We start from the raw sequence: 18,850 nt of genomic DNA, 5'->3' as shown, positions 1-18,850 counted from the left end.
ATCTCTCACTATAGCCAAGGCCTTCTTATTCAGCCTGATTAATGAGATCCGTAATGAGCTCAGCACGACCCTGTTAACTCACAAGAAGCAGTCTTCACAAATTTTAAAACTGATGGCTTCCGCCAGAGCTGGACGCCATAATCCACAGATCAAGAGGCGCAGCCTACAAGTTATATTGGCAGTGACGTAGGCGCGCCTCAAGTCAACGACCTCTTCTTGTGTCAAAACTGGTCATAGATTTAGGTGCTTTGACTAGCCATATGCGATGCTTTTACAAATCACAAATACACAAGTGACTGATGAGCATTATTACGGAGCCAACCATTGAGCATTATAAAAAGATCAGTTGAGGTGATGAATAGCAGAATGCTCGGGATAAATAGGGAAAAAATACGGAAAAAATTTGTGGAAACAAGTAACTCGAGAACGCACCGAAATATTGTGCGATGGAACGTTCAATGAACTAGGATGAATATTTTATTTATGAGAAATCAAGAGACATTTCATTTGCATTACCAGATTGAAATGTTCAACAAATTGATATCGTAACGGAACATACGCGTATATCTACTTGCTTTAAATATTCAATTACTTAAAATCATTTGTTCTTGAGACTACAAATGAACAATCGACAGAGATTATCTTGATGTGTCCGGCAGCGAGCCCAGGCTCGCCTCATGGGCTACAGAGATGCGCAAGGTATAATTCAGTAAATAATCTACACCAACCATTAAAAAATGGAAAAACTCATCAAACTGAGGCACTAGTTAGGATGAATCAAACGTGAACAAATTCTAAAAGAAATGGATATAGTAGGTACCGTATTTAAGAATACGAATGACTCTTTTAAAACGAATCAAGATCAGGCACAAATGAAGAGAAATCCTATTGAACGTAAGAGTTTCCTGTTGAAAAAACTAATGTAGAGAGGAGGCCTGAGGTAGTTTAAGGCCGGTCGTCGCCGTGTCATAGGGAGCGTGGGCGTCACCGTGGGCCAACTCCCTCACTTAGGGCCATGTATGGAGTCAATGTAACAGTCTCACCCACACGCGCGCGAGCTACGAACTCATCCAGCAACTTCATAAAAACACGGCCAAATGACGGCAACTTGTAGCATATTGCTCAAGAGCAGCACGGACCGGTCAGATACCTACAATTAAATAGCCTTCCTTTTTTTAAATTGTAGGCACGCCTACATCTAATTAAGTATATTTTAGTAATTAGCTACTCCATACAGTATTCTTAAAATGTCTAACCAATGACCTTAACAAGTGACTTTATAAAATTTCTAACGATACTTGATCAAATCAAACGAGTTTCGTCTAAGGAGTAGCCGTAGTGCATGTTCATTGTTCAAGAGTTGAAAATTTTATTAAAATTGCGTAGTAAGAATTCGAACAAGTCGTTTATGCTCGCATGAGATGTAAGAAATCGTGACGCGAAAAAACGCCACATCCATCGAAGAGCAATTAATGATGGAAATACGTTTCAATTATACGGGCAAAGTTAACCTGTTTCACGAAGGTGAGCGGTGAAAGTGACTTTCTCCATTCCTAAGGTCCATAAAATCTGTCGTGCTATGTTTAGGGGATGGATAGTAGTAATGAAATTCATTTAACTTTAAATCATGACTTATAGTTTGATTTTTTTGAAACGCTTAAATAAACTTTAAGATTTGGCGCAAGTATTAGGATTGAATCTAGGCAAATTAGATTTTAGCAACTGTCTGGACTATAGCGGATGAAACGCAAGAAAAATTACCAGAGATCAAGCAGTGATATATTTTCAAAACCGCGACCAAGAGTAAATTTTCGTTCACATCAAAACTTAGACGAGTGAGAATCAACAAGAAGCGCTGTCGACTTTTAAAAATAATTTGCAACAGAATATACTCTTCTTTCCTCAAAAAACGGAGCACTGATGTTCTTTACACTTCAACCTCTTAACGACTGAAATTTCGTTTGTAGAAGTAAATTCTTACATACCAATGAAAGAAGACGAGCTCCATATTTTGATTTCACGTGCATGCGCTCGCATTATATAGTGCGTCGTGCTGCAAAGCATTCATTTTTACAGAAGAAGAGTTGAACATCGGTTCAATTCTTCAATTCAATTCCAAAAAGCAACAGCCAGTACCGGGTTCCTAAAAGGCCGGGTTCGCATTCCCTTTCCTCTTGGAAGTCCAATGCTTCCGTACCTAAACCAGACTGTCAGACGAAGCAGGAGGCGATTTAGCTTTCCAGATCACGCGGCGGCATCCCTGCATCAAAGCTTCCCCAGTAACGCCTGAGCACGAACCTCAACACTGAAAAAATAGGGGAAAGACTACCGTAGTGAATAGCGAAATAATCTCTTGAAGAAGACTATTCGGAAAACTTCGAGGGCGCAGGCGAAGAATTGAAAAAGTGGCTCAGCGAACGATGTTTTCTGTAATTTTCGATACCCAGATACTCTGATTACAGTTTTTATGCCCAATGTAATTTTTTATACCCAGTTTGATACATTGATTATAAATTCGGTGCGGAGTTTGAATAAAAGATGGAATAGAACACGTTCACGAGTTCGTTGACATATTGAATGTAGGCGCGCATGGATCATCAGTTACAGCACGCCAAAAAAATTATGCTAAATCATAAGACGTTAATCTCGGAACGAAAGCGGGCAGTGGTTGATGCCAAACGGATGATGCATGATAAAAATTAGGAATTGAGGTTCAATTTAGAGAAAATAATCAAACGACAAAATGACTCTGCATAGAAGTCTCTGTTACTGATTGTCTGTTATGATTTAGTCTTACTTCTCCAGAAAATTTCGGGATATATTCTCTTTTCATCTGTCTCACGTTCAGCAGGGGAACGACACCTAACCCTACAGTATGAAATAGCCAACTTCTCAATGGCGTAGTACCTTTTTGTAAGTCCTGGCAGTACTCAATTGCTTCGCAATGCGATGTTTCAGAAGCTATATATAATAGAGGGTCAGCTTGTAGAACTGCTGTATCAATTTATGGTTCAATGGCCTCACGGCCATGAAGGAAGTTAAGAAATGAAGTTGAATCGTCAAATTTGTCGCTACTGAATAGGGGGCAATTCCCGCCATTTCGATTGAACAGTCAAGTCGTACAGCAATAAAGTTATAAGCGAGTAGAACACCAACAGCCTTAGCGGAAAGAAAATAAACTGATCGAATTGTTGAAGCCTATATTATGCGTAACAGTATAAATACATTGAAACTACGCTCAAATAGGAAGATACGAGAGAGTTTTCATTATGAAGCTAAATTAATGTTCAGTTAACTGTCAATAAAAATTCGACTAGAAGGACCATAGTATTCTTTCAGTTTAAATAAAACTGGGATAAATAAATCTGGATAGTGACGAATAGTAGTCGCTAACCATTCATCTGTCGACGTTGATAGAATTTGATAACCGAGTCAAAGTTAATTTAGTGACTGTGAATTCGAATTTTTCCTTACTGTGAGCATAGGTCGCGATCGAAAAGCGACACCAAGATATTGGGGAAAACATATTGGAGCTCACTCTAGAATGAGTTCGTTTCATGGTAGGATCAGGGTAAGTAATCCTGCGCTTGAGACGCAGCGCCCGAAGCTTTACTCTCTAATCCAACAGCCCAGGCACTACTACTCAGAAGCTATCCCTCCAATTTAGCCGAGTTGTTTTTCAGCGCCAGGCATCCCATCCTCGTCAACACCCGATCGAGACGGAACGTCAGCTTTCAACTCGCTACAGTGATCGAGTCCTTGGATTCTCTTCCGTCTCAAAGTGAAAGGTAATTTACTCCTAATCATCAAGATTGAAATCGAATTTGAGAAAAACAAGACACAGCAGTCGGGACCATGAGAGGAAATAGTTAGGGAAAAGTAGTTTGAGCCCGAGTATCTGATTAAATTTGAAATAATAATGAAAAAAGAAGTAATGCTTGCAATACAGAATTCACTCCATCAATAGAGGAGTCGCTTAAATTTCCAATTTAAAAATTGTATCGCCTAATTGACTAAAACGGAAGGATCTTGCCAGAAATGGAGTGCATTTTTCTCGTTTTAGACTCGTGGCAGCTCTTCTTAAGGAGTGCAACTTTTTCAAATTTTTGTTTCTTATATTACTATCGTGCATATTAGGAAAAAACGTTTCACGTCATGCCATTAAACTAGGAACCAAAAAGCGATGTGGTTATGATGCAGATTAGTATGGTAGTATAGTTCAAATTAGTGCAAAACTCCATAACGAGCTTTCAGAGCGAATTCGTCTAAAAGGGAATCTGCAGATACTTGGCGATTGATCCAAGATGCGTTCGCAATTGGTTTAGCAGCACTAATAGAAGTTAGTAGGCGGGACAGTGGCCGCAATTTTCACCGAATTGTTTTGCAACTTTCTAGATTACCTACCGTAGTTAGTGCCAAAAATAACGCATTGCTCGATGTGCTTTTCATCGATGGAGGCCCTCCTTCATCGCTCAATGAGGGCTTGTTTTGGCTGAGATAAGTAACTGACAACCTAGAGGACTGCGATTTAGCATCGAACTAAACCATTAAACCGCATATAAGCGTAAAAACGTGACAAAAATTATGAACTGTAAATTTGATAAGAAAAGGCCTCAGGCGAGACAGAACACAGTAGACGTAAGCAGTGGGACGGAGCGGTCTAGGAGGCGAAAAGCACCGCCGCCCAAAGCAGTAGAGCTGTAGGTCGAGGAGGTGAAGTGCACCGACGACAGAAGCAGTATAGAGCGCTGACCGCTGAGTCCATGAGGCGATAAGCACCGACGACCGAAGCAGTAGAGCTGGAGGTCAAGGAGGCAAAGAGCACCGACGACAGAAGAAGTAGAGAGCTGAGTCCATGAGGCGAAAAGCACCGACGACCGAAGCAGTAGAGCTGGAGGTCGATTAGGCGAAAAGCACCGACGACCGAAGCAATAGAGCGGGGATTCTAGAAGGTGAAGAGCACCGACGACCAAAGCAGAGGAGGTGAAAAGCACGAGCGACCGAAGCAGTAGCGCGCCATGTCTCCTAGCGTGCGACCAAGCCACCTGTTGTGTAAGGGAGGGCTGGTGAGCAGCCATTGTTTGGATGAGCGCTCGCGTTAAACACGTGCGCACCCTCACGAAACCTGACACTTCGGCACCAGCACAATTCCATAAATGAACTATTGCATCCATTGTACACGCATGCATGGGAACTGCCTTGAGCACTCATACTGCAGTCGATGTTGGCGCTCGTGATTGCATGATGCAAGTAATAACTGCCGAAGCACACAAAGAACCTCTAACAATTGATGGCATTGTCTCTGCTAAATATAATACATCAGCCTTTTTACAACTCACACACTTAATCTGTGAACTATCGGCCATTTCCAGAAGTTCTTATTATTTAAATATGAGATAACTGAGCTTAGGCTTAATTACGTGAATTGAACTTAACTGAAAATAAAGTATTTTGAAGTAATCAACATACTTTACTGATGAAATAAAGCTGACTAGTAAAAAGAGCTGACATGCAAAGTAAAAAAATTCTTTAGTCCATTAAATGGAGGTCATAAAAAGCAAGCGTCTAGCACCCTCTTTTCAAACGACCAATTTCGCTATTGTGATACTAAGAACGTAAACCAGGCAATTCAAAATTCAAAGATCGGATCAATTTAAATAAATGACTGGCCGATGTTTAATGTTCCAAACAAAATAACACTCCACATGTGTGAAACTGTGAATCGGTCTTATCCCACAACACGTATATTAATTTGCAGAACGAGAAATTAAAAAGTGTCATTGCTCCACATCAACCGACTGGAAGTCCGGGCAGTAGTCAAATCACTGGAGTTTTTGGAGGTCCACGACATGACAATCCGACTCATGACGGACAACGAATGTGCGCGCTCGGTCATAAAAAAGATGGGAAGCAAGTCCACCGATCTCCAGCAGGAAGCCTCGGTGCTATTCCATTTGTGCNGTGTATAAGAGACAGGTGCTACGATTGAATACAGGCAGACTACCCCAGCTGGCTGCTGCATTACTCAAGGTCAACGGTAGCAAAGCTGCCAAAGGCCGCTTTTTTCCTTTTTCTTTATCGCTACGATTAAATTCGAGGAAGAAACAATCTAAAGATCAAATAGAGCTTTATAATGTTCAAAGCAAACAGCCTAAAACTCCGAGCTCTAATTAGATTGTTTTCGTTCCTCAAACGAAAATAATTCTCTGATCCACAGAGAGATGAAGTAATCAATGATGTCCTGATGAAGCCTCTACAGTAATTATTTATTAATAGAATAAATCCTCTGCTCAAACTACGGTAATGATGCCCCTCAACCGTGACCATGCAGTTCATCATTACAGGAATAAGCTAACGTTGAATCCTTACAGAAAAGTCGGTGAGTTGAGTTGCAAGTACATGAAAATTAATGGCAAAGAATAGATTTCAGTTATACATATATATAAAAATTACATTTAAATGCATTAATTGTCTCATCAGGGTAAACCCTACAATAACACCATGACGGTGGTGCATGAAGTATATATACCCTACCGGAATCATTACAGAACAGAATTATAATTATCGATCACGCCGGCTGGTCGCAGAAAGAGAGCTGCCATTATGTTGATACAATTTTACGCGTATCATGAAGGGCTATTCGATTATGAAGGCAGGGGTGGTTGGAGAAAATAAAGCCACTCCCTACAAATCTTGTTACTCGAAACTTCCACATGTTACTTAATCGAATCATGTAAATTGGGGAAGGGAAGAAGAGAGCAATGTGGTACAATGGATTCGATCGAGCGTTCGGTCGAAAGAAGATCATGTGTCGTAATTGATCCCTTGAAAAGCTGTTAAGAGGGTGTATGTTGCTGCATTTCTGAACAAAATGAGGAATAAGCAAACAATGTGACAAATGGGTGAACTAATTATTGCTCAAAAAGATCATCGAGACGAATGAATCAATCTTTACGTTTTGCGAACAAAAATTCAAGCACTAGCTAAACCTATTAATTGTATCAGAAGAAACTTGAAAGAAAGTACGTTCAAATAATATCTTAGAAAACCTTTGAATTGTAATCAACCTCCATCTTTCCTGGAAATTCATTAATTTGAGATGCATTATCCTTTTTCACTACTCGCATGAAGATGATAAAACTGATACACAGCCGACAAAATAGCACACAAGTCTTCATATCCAAAAATTATTAGGAATATAATCCAATCCTTTCATGGAGAAATATTTCAATGAAATTAAATATAATGAATTTCATAAAATTCAACAACAAAATCACTATGTCTCAAGTGAATACGTATTTCTAACAACATCTATGAGCACGAGGAGTCTAAAGTACCATATGGAGCTAAAGTGAAAGAATAGAGTTTCTAAATAGTTTAAGGACTCGTTAAGGAGAGCCAGACAAAGCAACACACCGAAACAATGGGAGCAATGGAGGAGGTCTTCGGAACAATCGCAGTTGAGTTCAAGAAAAAGAAAACGAAACGGCCACCAAAAAAGCGGTTGGGACTCGTACAGGAGGCATTATGTGAGCGGCTTTTAGCGGTTGGAAGGCCCAGGATCGTCCCTAGCGTCGAGCAACGTTCCCTTCTCGCTTCCGCCAGCCACATGCTATGCCCATCATTGGCCCGACGCTCTCCTACAACCACACTAAAAAGTCATGCCCGAATTAAGGACGGCCAGCTTCCATTATTGAAGTCGCCGATAATGCTCCAATAATGCATTCTAGTTGTGGCCTGTGTGCCCGAGGCTATATATGCTTGCAGCTGCGGGCACGTTCAAAACGATGGCGGATATATGGAGTAACGGTAGATCTCATGAGTGACCCAATAAAAATAGCAAACATAAGTTAGTTCCATAATAAATTCTAGAAAATTTTAAATAAAACCGAACTTGATTAAAACATGCATCCTAGATTTTTAGAGGTCTTATGACGAAGGTGAAATGAAAATTGAAATTATTTTTTTACAAATTAATAGTACTGCACCAGTTTATATTATTTCAGTAAAACAATTAACATTAACAATTAGTATAGTAATTAGAGTATTATGAATTTCAAAAGCATCTAATTTTGCAGAAAGAACAATTTGGAAGAAGTTTCAAAGTAGTGTATGGCGCTCAAAATATCGTGAGCGATACTGTCAATCGTGGCGAAGGAGCAGCAAGCGGACGACGCTTCCTCTTCGTAATGGAGATGATAAACATGCCATCGAACTGGTTCTACATCCGAGCGATGTACGCCCTGAGTGACTCACAGGAAAAGAGTCATAAATACAACGCTAGCGCGTAAACGCAGGAAACTCAAAGGGGAACTTGTTCAGGAATTGGCCGAGACAAAATACACGCTGAGTCGATGAGAGCCCGCGCCATGAACATGTCGGCCATTAGGGCAGACAGAGAACAACAAACTTCATACCCAACCATTTAACGCATACTTGATGGAGGAATTGGTGAGGCATATTTGGAGTTATATCGATTGATTAAATCCTTATCAATGTATTCACGTTTAATATGCATTTGGTTTGACTGAAAGAGAAAATAATTATTTTTTATTATAATATAATATTGTTATTATAATAAATAATAATAATATTATTAATTGAAGAAAAATATTAATTTCTTCAATCATTTTCATCCTCCATAGTATATATTACATGAGCATTTGCACAATACTGGTCACTCCGCTTAAATCGATGATTATCGCGACCGAGCTTGAATCGATGCTTGCACCGTAGAAATACCATCCGCGAATTCAGAGCAAAGAGAACAAGCAAACCGTCCGATACGCAAGGCATTGCTGGTCGTTAACATTGCGAATACATATCCCGATTTTAATGCGATTCTTGTTTTGGTAACAGCAACTTGCCGAGAACAATTCGAGTAGCCAGAATTCTATGCAAATGAGAATGTGTTCATACCGAATCCCATCTCCGCGACCAACAGAAACGGCCTGTCCGGCGTGGAGAAGAAATCATGGCGTTCGGTTCCAGAACCAAAACAGACCACAGCAACGAGCCACCCTTAGGTTCGTAATTATATAGCTTTGGCCGCAGCAATAAACTCTTCACGACAGGTAACGGTTAGAAGGGAAATGGAGTTGTAACGATTACTATTATATATAAAATGAAAAGCTGCGCAAAGCTCGGCGCAATCAGCGAACGCAACTTGCCCAACAAAAACTTTACGGATTTAATGAAAACATTAATTAGACGTGAGTGCAGGTCCAGCTATTTAATGCAACAAAATGCAAGTTTATTGCAATGCTCTATAAATTCGCAAATTGCGAAACATCGAATAATCGAGCTGAATTAATCAGGACAGGATAATAATAATATTTGTATTCAATAGGATAAAATATTAATATAAAGTAAATCATATTTGTAAACAGTAGGTAGTAGAATTTTATTCAAAAATGGTATAAAATTCAAGGACAATTGTTGTGGTAAGAAGTTGGGAATTTGATGCGGTAAAAGTATTTCTTATATTAGGAAAATATACAATTCACACACTAATGGTGCTTATCGGTTAATAAACTCGTAATAATAAAAAACATCATGTTAACTGATTTTCTACGATACTCGATCTGTGGTTATCTAAATGAATACAACTTAATCTCAGGATGTTGAAAAACGCACGACTAGATCAACAGTGCGCATATGTTTACAAGCTACCAAGATCAAATTACTCGGCCCCCCACAACGTGTACTTAGGCAAAACTGGTATCCAATGACGCGTGGAAATCTCACACGCATGCAAGAAAAAGCGAACCTTTCCAATGCAAAAAGTATCCGAGAATTTAATTTCCAACCACTGGTTCGATTCAAGTTGGACTGCAACGATTCCATCGGCATTCTACGTGCATGAACTTGAAATGAATGGAAAACCACAGCAGCAGCAGCATTCAAGCTAACATTTAATCCACTTCGTTTCAAAGCTCGCAATGGAAACACTTTTAGATGTGCTCAATAAGATAAGGTAAATTTAGCTGGATGTTTTAACTCGCGTAAAACGAGTTGAAACTAGACTCTGAAAAATTGCTGGCAGCCCTCAGAAGCAAGATGAATCAGATATATAATCAAGAATTTTAACGGGAAAATTATCTGAACACAAGTTATGGCGTACAAATTTGGACGATCTAAATAAATCAATTTTTGGTATCGAAAAGAACTGTTTTTTTATCAAACTGGGCATGAATTATATTGTAATGTTGGCTGCTACGAAATGGGCTGCTTGTAATGGACACAATGGAAGAAAAACGAGGGAAAAAAACAAGGAAATGCAGTACATCGATGAACAAATCGACATAGCAGTTCAAAAATAATTCGCAGACTGCATTCAGCGATAACATGACCACCATCAATTTATTCTCCGCCTGAATGCGTGCGTGCTTGTCTGCCAGCGTTAGGCAGACAGCTAAACGATTGCCGAGCCACAGTTGTTGGCGTATTAAAGGCAACACAAAACTCAACAAGCATTGAGCTGAAAAAGAAACACGTCGGACCCTCAAACGAAATGGAAAGCTGTCCTGCAGCGGCCTCGGGATCACGCGACCTTTCATGATTAACACAAAAATATGGAAAAATTTGCCGAGGAAACAGACAGTCCGGTGGTCTTCAGAGGAAAGTGAGAGCTTCTCAGTCTCGAGTGTGCCAGTGAAGAAAAAAAGAGAAACTAGGAAAAAATATGCAGTCGAATCACATTAATGAAGAGTTCAACAGGATAATTTCGTCTGTTACGTAGATTGGCTAGCAAATGAACAAGATCGATAACGTAGATTGGCTAGCAAATGAACAAGTACGCAGTCAACATTTTGATGACGCGCAAAGCACCCCAAGCGTCATCATCGCCATTCATGGAAGGTTTTTTGAGGCTAATATTAATCTTTCAATATAATTGGATGCTTTAACATCCTCATTATTCTGCATTTTCCGAGGGCTAAAATTATACCTGGTCATCTATTTCATTCCTGAGACAGGATATCTCTTCGGCAACCATTTCTGTCAGTGGGTCAGCTTCCTCCAGACTCGACACCTCGACTTCCTGTCCCACGATGTCTCATACGAGAATAAAACAAAGACGGCAGAAAAATCCGAGATAAATAAATGCCTGTCGACTAGATCTACGAATGAAGGCCCGCAGGAGAAACTCCTACCTGTTCACGTGAGTCGTGCCGGACGCAACGAATAGTTTTTATATAACCAATTCTGTCTTCATACAAGAGGTCAGTTGGGACAGTAATACTAGAACTTGAATCATGATACCTAGTAATTTGGTAGACTTGGATGATATCTGCAAAATAAATTCTTCACTGAAGATCAGTTATTTCATTAGTTCGAAAAGGAACTAAAGAAATATACAAAAAAGTGAGTGCAAATTCATGTCACGCTGTAATCCTGCGTAATCTCAGCGCTCAACATCGACGGAGGAACATAGTATTATCGAAAACACCTTCTATACTTACTGTGCAAGTGAAATCCTGATTGTCAGTAGTGGCGCATCATTATTCTATAGTGAGCATAAACTCTCTTTAAAAAATAATAGCTTTATAAAAAATCTTGAAGCCGCTTTCCGAACGTACGGTGCGGAGGCCTAACCTATAAGCGGTGTCGCGCGGGCCCATTGCATAGTGGCAAATGCCAATTATAACTTAGTGAGAAGTTTAAGTGAGCAGCGACCTGTTCAATGTGCTCCTCGCCATGGAATTTCTCTCATCATATCAAAAAAGGTTTAGAATGTGCAAGCTCAAGATAAATTGATATTATCGAGAACTCTAACGACCTGTCTCATCGCAGATTAATGGTAATGCAACTAACTAGTAACTACCTATGAAAATGCGAACATTAAAATGTAATGGTATGTAAACAATTTAATTTATCCTGCAATGATGGTGACACAATTGAAACATCGAATGGGTCCTCGGCATTATAGAAGTGATGTTTTCCCTTAGAACGAATATTTTTTTTCATCTGACGACCTCTTGCCGCGACAATGAGTACTGATGACATACAACCAACATAGAACACGAGCAAAATCAAAGCAAATGAGTTGAGCAGAATGCGACAGAGTAATAAAAGCCCACAGAAAGAACTTCCGGTCGACCGATGCGATCAGCTAATTTTAATCGCCAGTTCTTTTGAGATGAGCGTCAAGATTTCACGCCATTTAGGCACGTCAGGGGCGTAGCACCGGGTTGAGAGAAGCCATCCTGCTTCAAGAAAAGAATCCTGCTGCGTTCCCTTGGACTGTTTTCGCCGGAGATTAGGAAACAAAAGCGACACCTGCTGGTACAAGACGACCCCCAACTGGCAATCTTATTCGTGAATACAACACGGCGACTCGTGCTATCAAGGACTGCTTCGTAGAAGCGATGCACCTCAATGGCGACAGAGACAAGAACAATGCAAATTGTCGAGGCTCATGATTGAATGTGAGATTTAATACGTTTAACAACACACGCGTGGCATTAGTGTTCCTGTGACACTAAGTGCATAGGATTCCAGGCGTTCACAAATGGCATTGATAATGATAATCGTTGATTAGTTCATGGTCATTGATTGTTTTTAATTAAACCACATAATCTCACAACATACTTCGATATGGTATCCCCATAAGTAATTTTTGTAAATTTTCTTTCATAAACTCTCACTAACTATACATTCCAAGCAGAAAAAAATCACAACCACAGCCTTCAATTTTTCTTCATTTCGTCAGAAAGTATCATGACAAGAATACGTTTGGAAGAGCTCGTCCAGAAAGTGATGCAGTCCGCGGTAGCCTCGTTCTCACGCTCCAACACCCACACTCTAACTCGACCGGCCAAGTCTCTTGAGCCGGCAGCGTGAGCTAGATTATTCTATTAAGATTCTCTCGAGGAGTCTAATTACTCGTGCGCCGGCCATTTGCCAGTACAGCTGAGATAGAAGCTTGCGTCCCAGCAGGCTTTTCATGCGCTATGGAGCTGCATAACTGAACTGGCATACAAATTCTCGATGCCCTGACTAATCAAAGTTTGGATTTTTACTAGATAAAACATCTAGCTATTTCAATTTGACGTCATAAACACGAAGTAACTGCTTTTATAATATTTTCAAGTAGTATACACCATATTTCTATAGTAACGCTAGCTAGTGCTCTTGCAATTCAACCAGAATTTTCAAGTTTTCCTTAATACTTTCCTGAAAAATATTCTTTCGTGCAGAAACTTTTACATTGCAACATTTGTCAGCAATCATAATCAACGAAAAGAATGATCGGTTAATGATATTTCGAATTTTTTAAGGGAAAACCGTATCCTGTAATTAACTGAAATAATTGTGCAAATTAGAAAAAAAATATCGAAACTTTCTGGATTGTTGTTCAATTGCAGAAGGGAATGAGAAATTTTTGCCAAATCCGCAATCCGCTGTTGTAATAGGCAGGCAACCCTCATGTTAATCGTAAACGCAAGGCATTCTGAGGAAATTTAGCGCAAGTTTTGCCATACGTTATGCTGCACTAACATCGCTTGGCATATTGACGCATCCCTGAGGCGGGCAAAAGTTTACCAATGAATCATTGCTGAGCTCGGCGTTCAGAACTTGAGCGATTTCCCGAAAAGTGGTCGATTTGCGAGCGAATTCATCTAAGTAAATGGAAAACCTGCGCAGGCGTCTAATTATCCCAATTTAGTCAATTCAAAAACCGCAGAAGTTAAAAAAAACTTATCTTATTTAAAGGTGCAGGAAGTAGACAATTTTGCCATCCCATCAAATTGACTGGTAGAGTAACTGAAGAATTTTTAACTTAGTACACTGGCAGAAAAAAATCTATAGATACGGTTTTATTTTGAGGCCTGTAGAAGACTACGAAAGAAAAATTTTGCAGTGAGCAAACCCCAATGAAAAAAAAAAATAAATGAAAGTTCACTGCATCCTGTTCAGTATCAATTTAAATGAAGAAATTCCCGGCCCTCATGAATCATAGACACCAAGGCCTTCATTTATACTGGGCAGAAAAGCTGGCATTGCCCGACAAGAGTATCAAGAGCAATAAATTGCTTTGCTTGAGCCATCTCGTTGATATAGGCTAGAGTACCGGAGCAGACACGGAGCGCAGCTGTGAGAGAACATTTTCACAGACGGCAGCTGTTATGCTAGTCGCATTTACGTTGAGTCAGCAACATAACCTATCGACACGAATCATTTTCACCACTTGTAAGCATTTATTACCCATTGGGCTAATTCTTTTTCATACACCAAACGAATGAATCGCAAGAAATGCTGCTGCACTAGGCTGTTAATTGAATTTATACATTATTCCTGAACAAGATTGACTTTAAACGCTGCTCGATCGCGTGAGAAGATTTAAAACGAAAATTATTGACATCAATGGCAAAAAAAAAGAATTTCATTAATGGTCAGGACAGTAAAAAATCCTTACCGTTCAATTTCACTCAAAACTGATACCAGGAGTGAACGATACCGTACAAGAGAAGTCGGAGTTTCACTAGAGGGTAACGATGCCGTGGCCATGAATCACGGAGGGCAAATCCGAGTAAACATCGTTGCAATTTGGGACGAGGGTTGCAATGCCACATTACAGTTAGCAAGATGAACACCCGTGCCATCTGCCACAGGAGGAGCAGCAGCAGAACGTGACACTCGCTCACAAAATTGACCTGAGAAAGCTGTCTTCGGCTCAAGCCCTGCGCGACAGTGTACATTCGATTCATTCACACGAAAATGTCAGTGAATCGTCGTTAGAAATTCTGCCATCTATATCAGTGCTAGTATCGGTGCTAGTTTTATAACATTGTCATATCATACGAGTTGTGCACGATCAGTTGAATCATAATCTGATAGGATATTATCAAAGGTTTCTAGATGGATAATTATATCACTCACCAGGCGCCTTGGCCTTTAACACCTTAAGATGACGGTAATTTGATATGCAATTACGCACAAAAGCGGCTTCTTATGGCTTCTAGATTGGTGCTCAAGTCCGAATTTTGATTTAATAAATAACTAGTTTGCTTAGTTACGATCTAAAAATAAAATGCAAAACCTGAGAAGGCAGCTTGAACTCATGAAAAGTATTGCATCAAAATGCGTTTTTGGGTTTCCTATTTTTGAGACACGATGGAATAAAACTCATTAAGTTCATATATATTCACTAAATTTATTGGATTCAAATATTGAAATTAAAATTGTAACGGTTACGTTCAGATGAGCGTATGCAGGCGCTAACTATTAATACTAATTTATTTTTAGGTGCAGGCAGCTGGCAAAACCAGAAAACGAGAACAGGAAATAGAAGAAGCAAAATAGCTAGGCTACACAAAGTAACTTTATGCGAGCAGTAATGAAAGCAGCGGTGGCATGAAGCATCAAGACCTCAGTCACTCCATTAGCGTGACTAAAGAAGCACTCATACGGGTCCTTGTGAGGACCTTTGAGATAATTGTCCAGGGAATAACACAAGCACCAAAAGCTTCCTTGGTACCCTTGAGCCTTTACTCGACTTAACGAGAGACCCAAATATTTCTGGGACTTGCAACAATATATGGAAGGGAGGAAGCTAAAGTGGCAATTTTATTTCATATTTGGGAGCAGTTAGCAACTGCCGGGAGCGGTGGATCTCGCTCTCGGCGCCCCGTTGTAATGCATGAATGTTGTAAATTGCCACGCGACGCGGAAGTGCGAGGCGCTCGTACATAATATACAAGGAGATAGAAAGCGATGATTTTTATGACAGTTCTTCCCCGGCACGCATGCAGGTGCCGTGGCTCAATAGAGACCTCATGAGGCTGCATGTGCGCGTTGTCCCCGACAGCTTCGTTCTGCAGGCGTTTTTGTTGCGTGCGGGAAAGGAATAGCAAGATATTTTGAGCAATTACAAAATAATTATTCAATGTAAAGGACAAATTACATTCAATTAGACGAAAATTTAACGAGAAAACTTGTTAATACACTCAGAGGGGAATGAAATTTTTCAATACGTATCTACAATTTTACATGGGTGAAAAAAACCTCGTCCAAAATAATAGATTAGAAAATTAGATTTGAATTGATTGAAATGTATAAACACAGTCTGAGTATTACATTGCACAAAACCAAACAAAATTCAACATAATGATGAAAGACAAATAAAGTGTCTAGCATTCATGCCACGCTATCCTCAGAATCTAGGCACTGACGGATCGTGCGCGTCACCCTTCGGGGAAGAGCCCACCACAAAGTTCCCCTCGTATCGAGAAGACGAGCAACTTTACGGCGGATAAAGCATCGAAGTAAACACGCAGTCTAACACGGGTACTAAATCACACTAAAGCATCAGATGTCGGCCGCCAACGCCTATTGAACAAGATAAAACTCAGCAAGGGCGAGATAAGAATAAGACGTGCAGCAATAGACACCATGAAGCGCTTGTGCGCGTCGGCTTGAGACACAAGAAGCGTGTTCTCACGTACGTGGTTTACACAGCGAATTATAGACGACTCCCATATCGAGTTCATTTAGAGCCCCATTGAGTGTCGGCGCCGGTTATCCCTAAGTAGAAAATACTGCTCAGTGATGTGCAGGAATTCCTCGAGATAGAAGCGGACCACATGGCCAGCCAGAAAAACATCGTCTTGTGGCCAAAGAGATCTGCGACCAACACCACAACCAATTACGGTCACGAGAGTACCAGATAAAAAGCTACGATGGCTTGCTGCGAGTAACTCGAGATAAAAGTACTGATATCCTTGGCAATTATTATGCCTAAATACATCCCAGAATGGATCACCTAATTACTGGAGCAGAGCAAGATTTCAAGTTAAAAGTGGTAATACAGAATCTTAGTCGAAATTTAAATCAACGTAATTGGAACCCGATGGACTCGCAAAATTTTTCTATTTTACTATGAAAAGCTTAAAATATTTAAAATACTCGAATACTTATGCATGCATAACATTTAAGCTATAAATTTACATTTAGTAGCTCTAGCAAAACATTTATCAACGAAAATTTTATCCTAACTAAGTCTGGCCCTTCATCATATCGAACTCTGTAGCATTAAATTTAATATAATTTTTCAACATAACAATGATTATGAAAAAGAACTAGAATTGCACTGAGGAAGGCTAGTGAAGTCGTTACCGAAGTAGCAGTAACAAATTCTAGAAAATTTCAAACGTAAAAAATACTCACCAAGATGCGCAGCGCAGCATAGGAGGAGAGCAAAGTAAATCCAGTTTCTTCGCGCTCTCATTGTGACGTGTGTGATGACGAAGCTTCTACCATAATTCCATGAGGAGCGACGACCACTTACTTGCACTACACTCAACCTCACTGCACAAAACCCGCGCTTTTTCCAACACGCTCGTAATTACGATAATACTCACAGCGATTCTATACTCAAAACGGCAAGAGTGATTATAAATTTTTCTCGCGCTCCCTCGATAACGCAAACAACGTTCAAGCAGCAGAAGGCTGGCGACCACCCCGTTTAGCAGCGTTAAATACAAACGTCAAACGTCTATCTAAATTATCGCAGCACCAACAAATTTCATTTCATAGTTCATGGGTGAATTTCAAGTCCCTGTGAAGTTTTATTACAAAAATTCGATTTTCAACTCGTTCAAATTATTTCAGAAATGATCTGTGTTTAAAAGTACATTCAACCGCTTCACCTGAAGACGACTATATTTAAATCATTTGATCAATATTAAGGCAGCAATTTTCAGGCTTATTCACAAGGTCCGAAAAGTTGATACAATTCATTTGTTGATTATTTAGCTAATCATTCAACATTGTTTCGCTTATGTAGCATGAAACTCTTGTTACAATGCGCATCATCTGCACAAGTAGAAAGCCAAAGTTAAGCATAGAAAACACATATAATAACAAATCTATGACAAAACCACTCAAACCAAAACTTTAAAACTGTACTGTATCTTAAGTAACTACTAATTTAAACTATGAATTTAAATGTTTCTGATCAGCATTAGACTTATAATTTTGAACTCCTAAGATATTCTATGATTTATATACGGTACCACATTAACTGAAATTAGGCATAGAAACCTTCGCAATAGTATCAAAAACAATAAATTTAACCAATGAAGGAATGATTTAAGTTGAGTGCAGACACGATTTTAGAAAATCTATGAAGCTTGCAACGGAGAAATCGTTCGTGAAGGCAATTTCCTGTGAAGAAGATAATTCTCATCTCATGGGAAGCAGTCGTCGGTGGTTTTCCTTGAGGTCGAGATTCGGCAACCACGAAAATCTGGCCAGGAAATACAAGTGACACGTTGCATTTGACGGTCACCGTTGAAAACAACTTTAATAATATGTAAATAATTTTAACATATTATTTCGATAAAGGACCTTAAGTGAGGTGAAATACAAGATTAAATTAATCCGCATTTATCACGAATTTGATAAATAAGAAATAATTCATACCAGCAGCATTAGTTGTAACCACCACTCCAAAAACACAATCCTTCCAAAATAATTCAATTTTTCATACTGTGGCTCATGCTAAATCTGTACTTTACCAGCCCGGAGGAATTATTTTTTTCAGACGCGGGGAGTCATGGCACATTAATGAATTCTTTTTGACAAGCGTCGAGATTTTAACGCGTGTCCAAGCAGCGCTTTGGCAAGACTACGAGTCGCCAACCCGCGCGATGAGACAAAATGTTTATTTACATCTTCTGAAACCGACAGCGGAAATACGACTAAGACAGCGCTAGGCTAGCCGTTGTTAGGGCTGCAAATTGCAGGCGAAGCAGCGACACAATCATCAGTTTAAAGATCAAGGGATATTTGCATGTTAACATACCGTACACAACATACTTGTGCAGGACATGACAACAGCCGGCGA

At 39.7% G+C, this 18,850-nt stretch overlaps 1 protein-coding gene across 3 annotated transcripts in view; it reads right to left on the bottom strand.

The window, feature by feature from the left end:
- LOC108679880 (nephrin) overlaps positions 1-17,819 on the bottom strand; it is a 152,761-nt gene extending 134,942 nt beyond the window's left edge. For all 3 annotated transcript variants that reach the window (XM_018168615.2, XM_018168617.2, XM_018168618.2), the window contains exon 1: positions 17,170-17,819. In XM_018168615.2, coding sequence (XP_018024104.1) covers positions 17,170-17,230 — 61 coding nt within the window. In that variant the 5' untranslated portion in view covers positions 17,231-17,819. The remainder of the gene's footprint in view (positions 1-17,169) is intronic.
- Positions 17,820-18,850: the final 1,031 nt, after the last annotated feature.

Source organism: Hyalella azteca, unplaced genomic scaffold, assembly GCF_000764305.2.
Source record: "Hyalella azteca isolate HAZT.00-mixed unplaced genomic scaffold, Hazt_2.0.2 contig11639, whole genome shotgun sequence".
Taxonomy (NCBI): Eukaryota; Metazoa; Arthropoda; class Malacostraca; order Amphipoda; family Hyalellidae; genus Hyalella; species Hyalella azteca.
The sequence above is the reverse complement of the archived record's forward strand: the minus strand, read 5'-3'. Positions and strand labels throughout refer to the sequence as shown.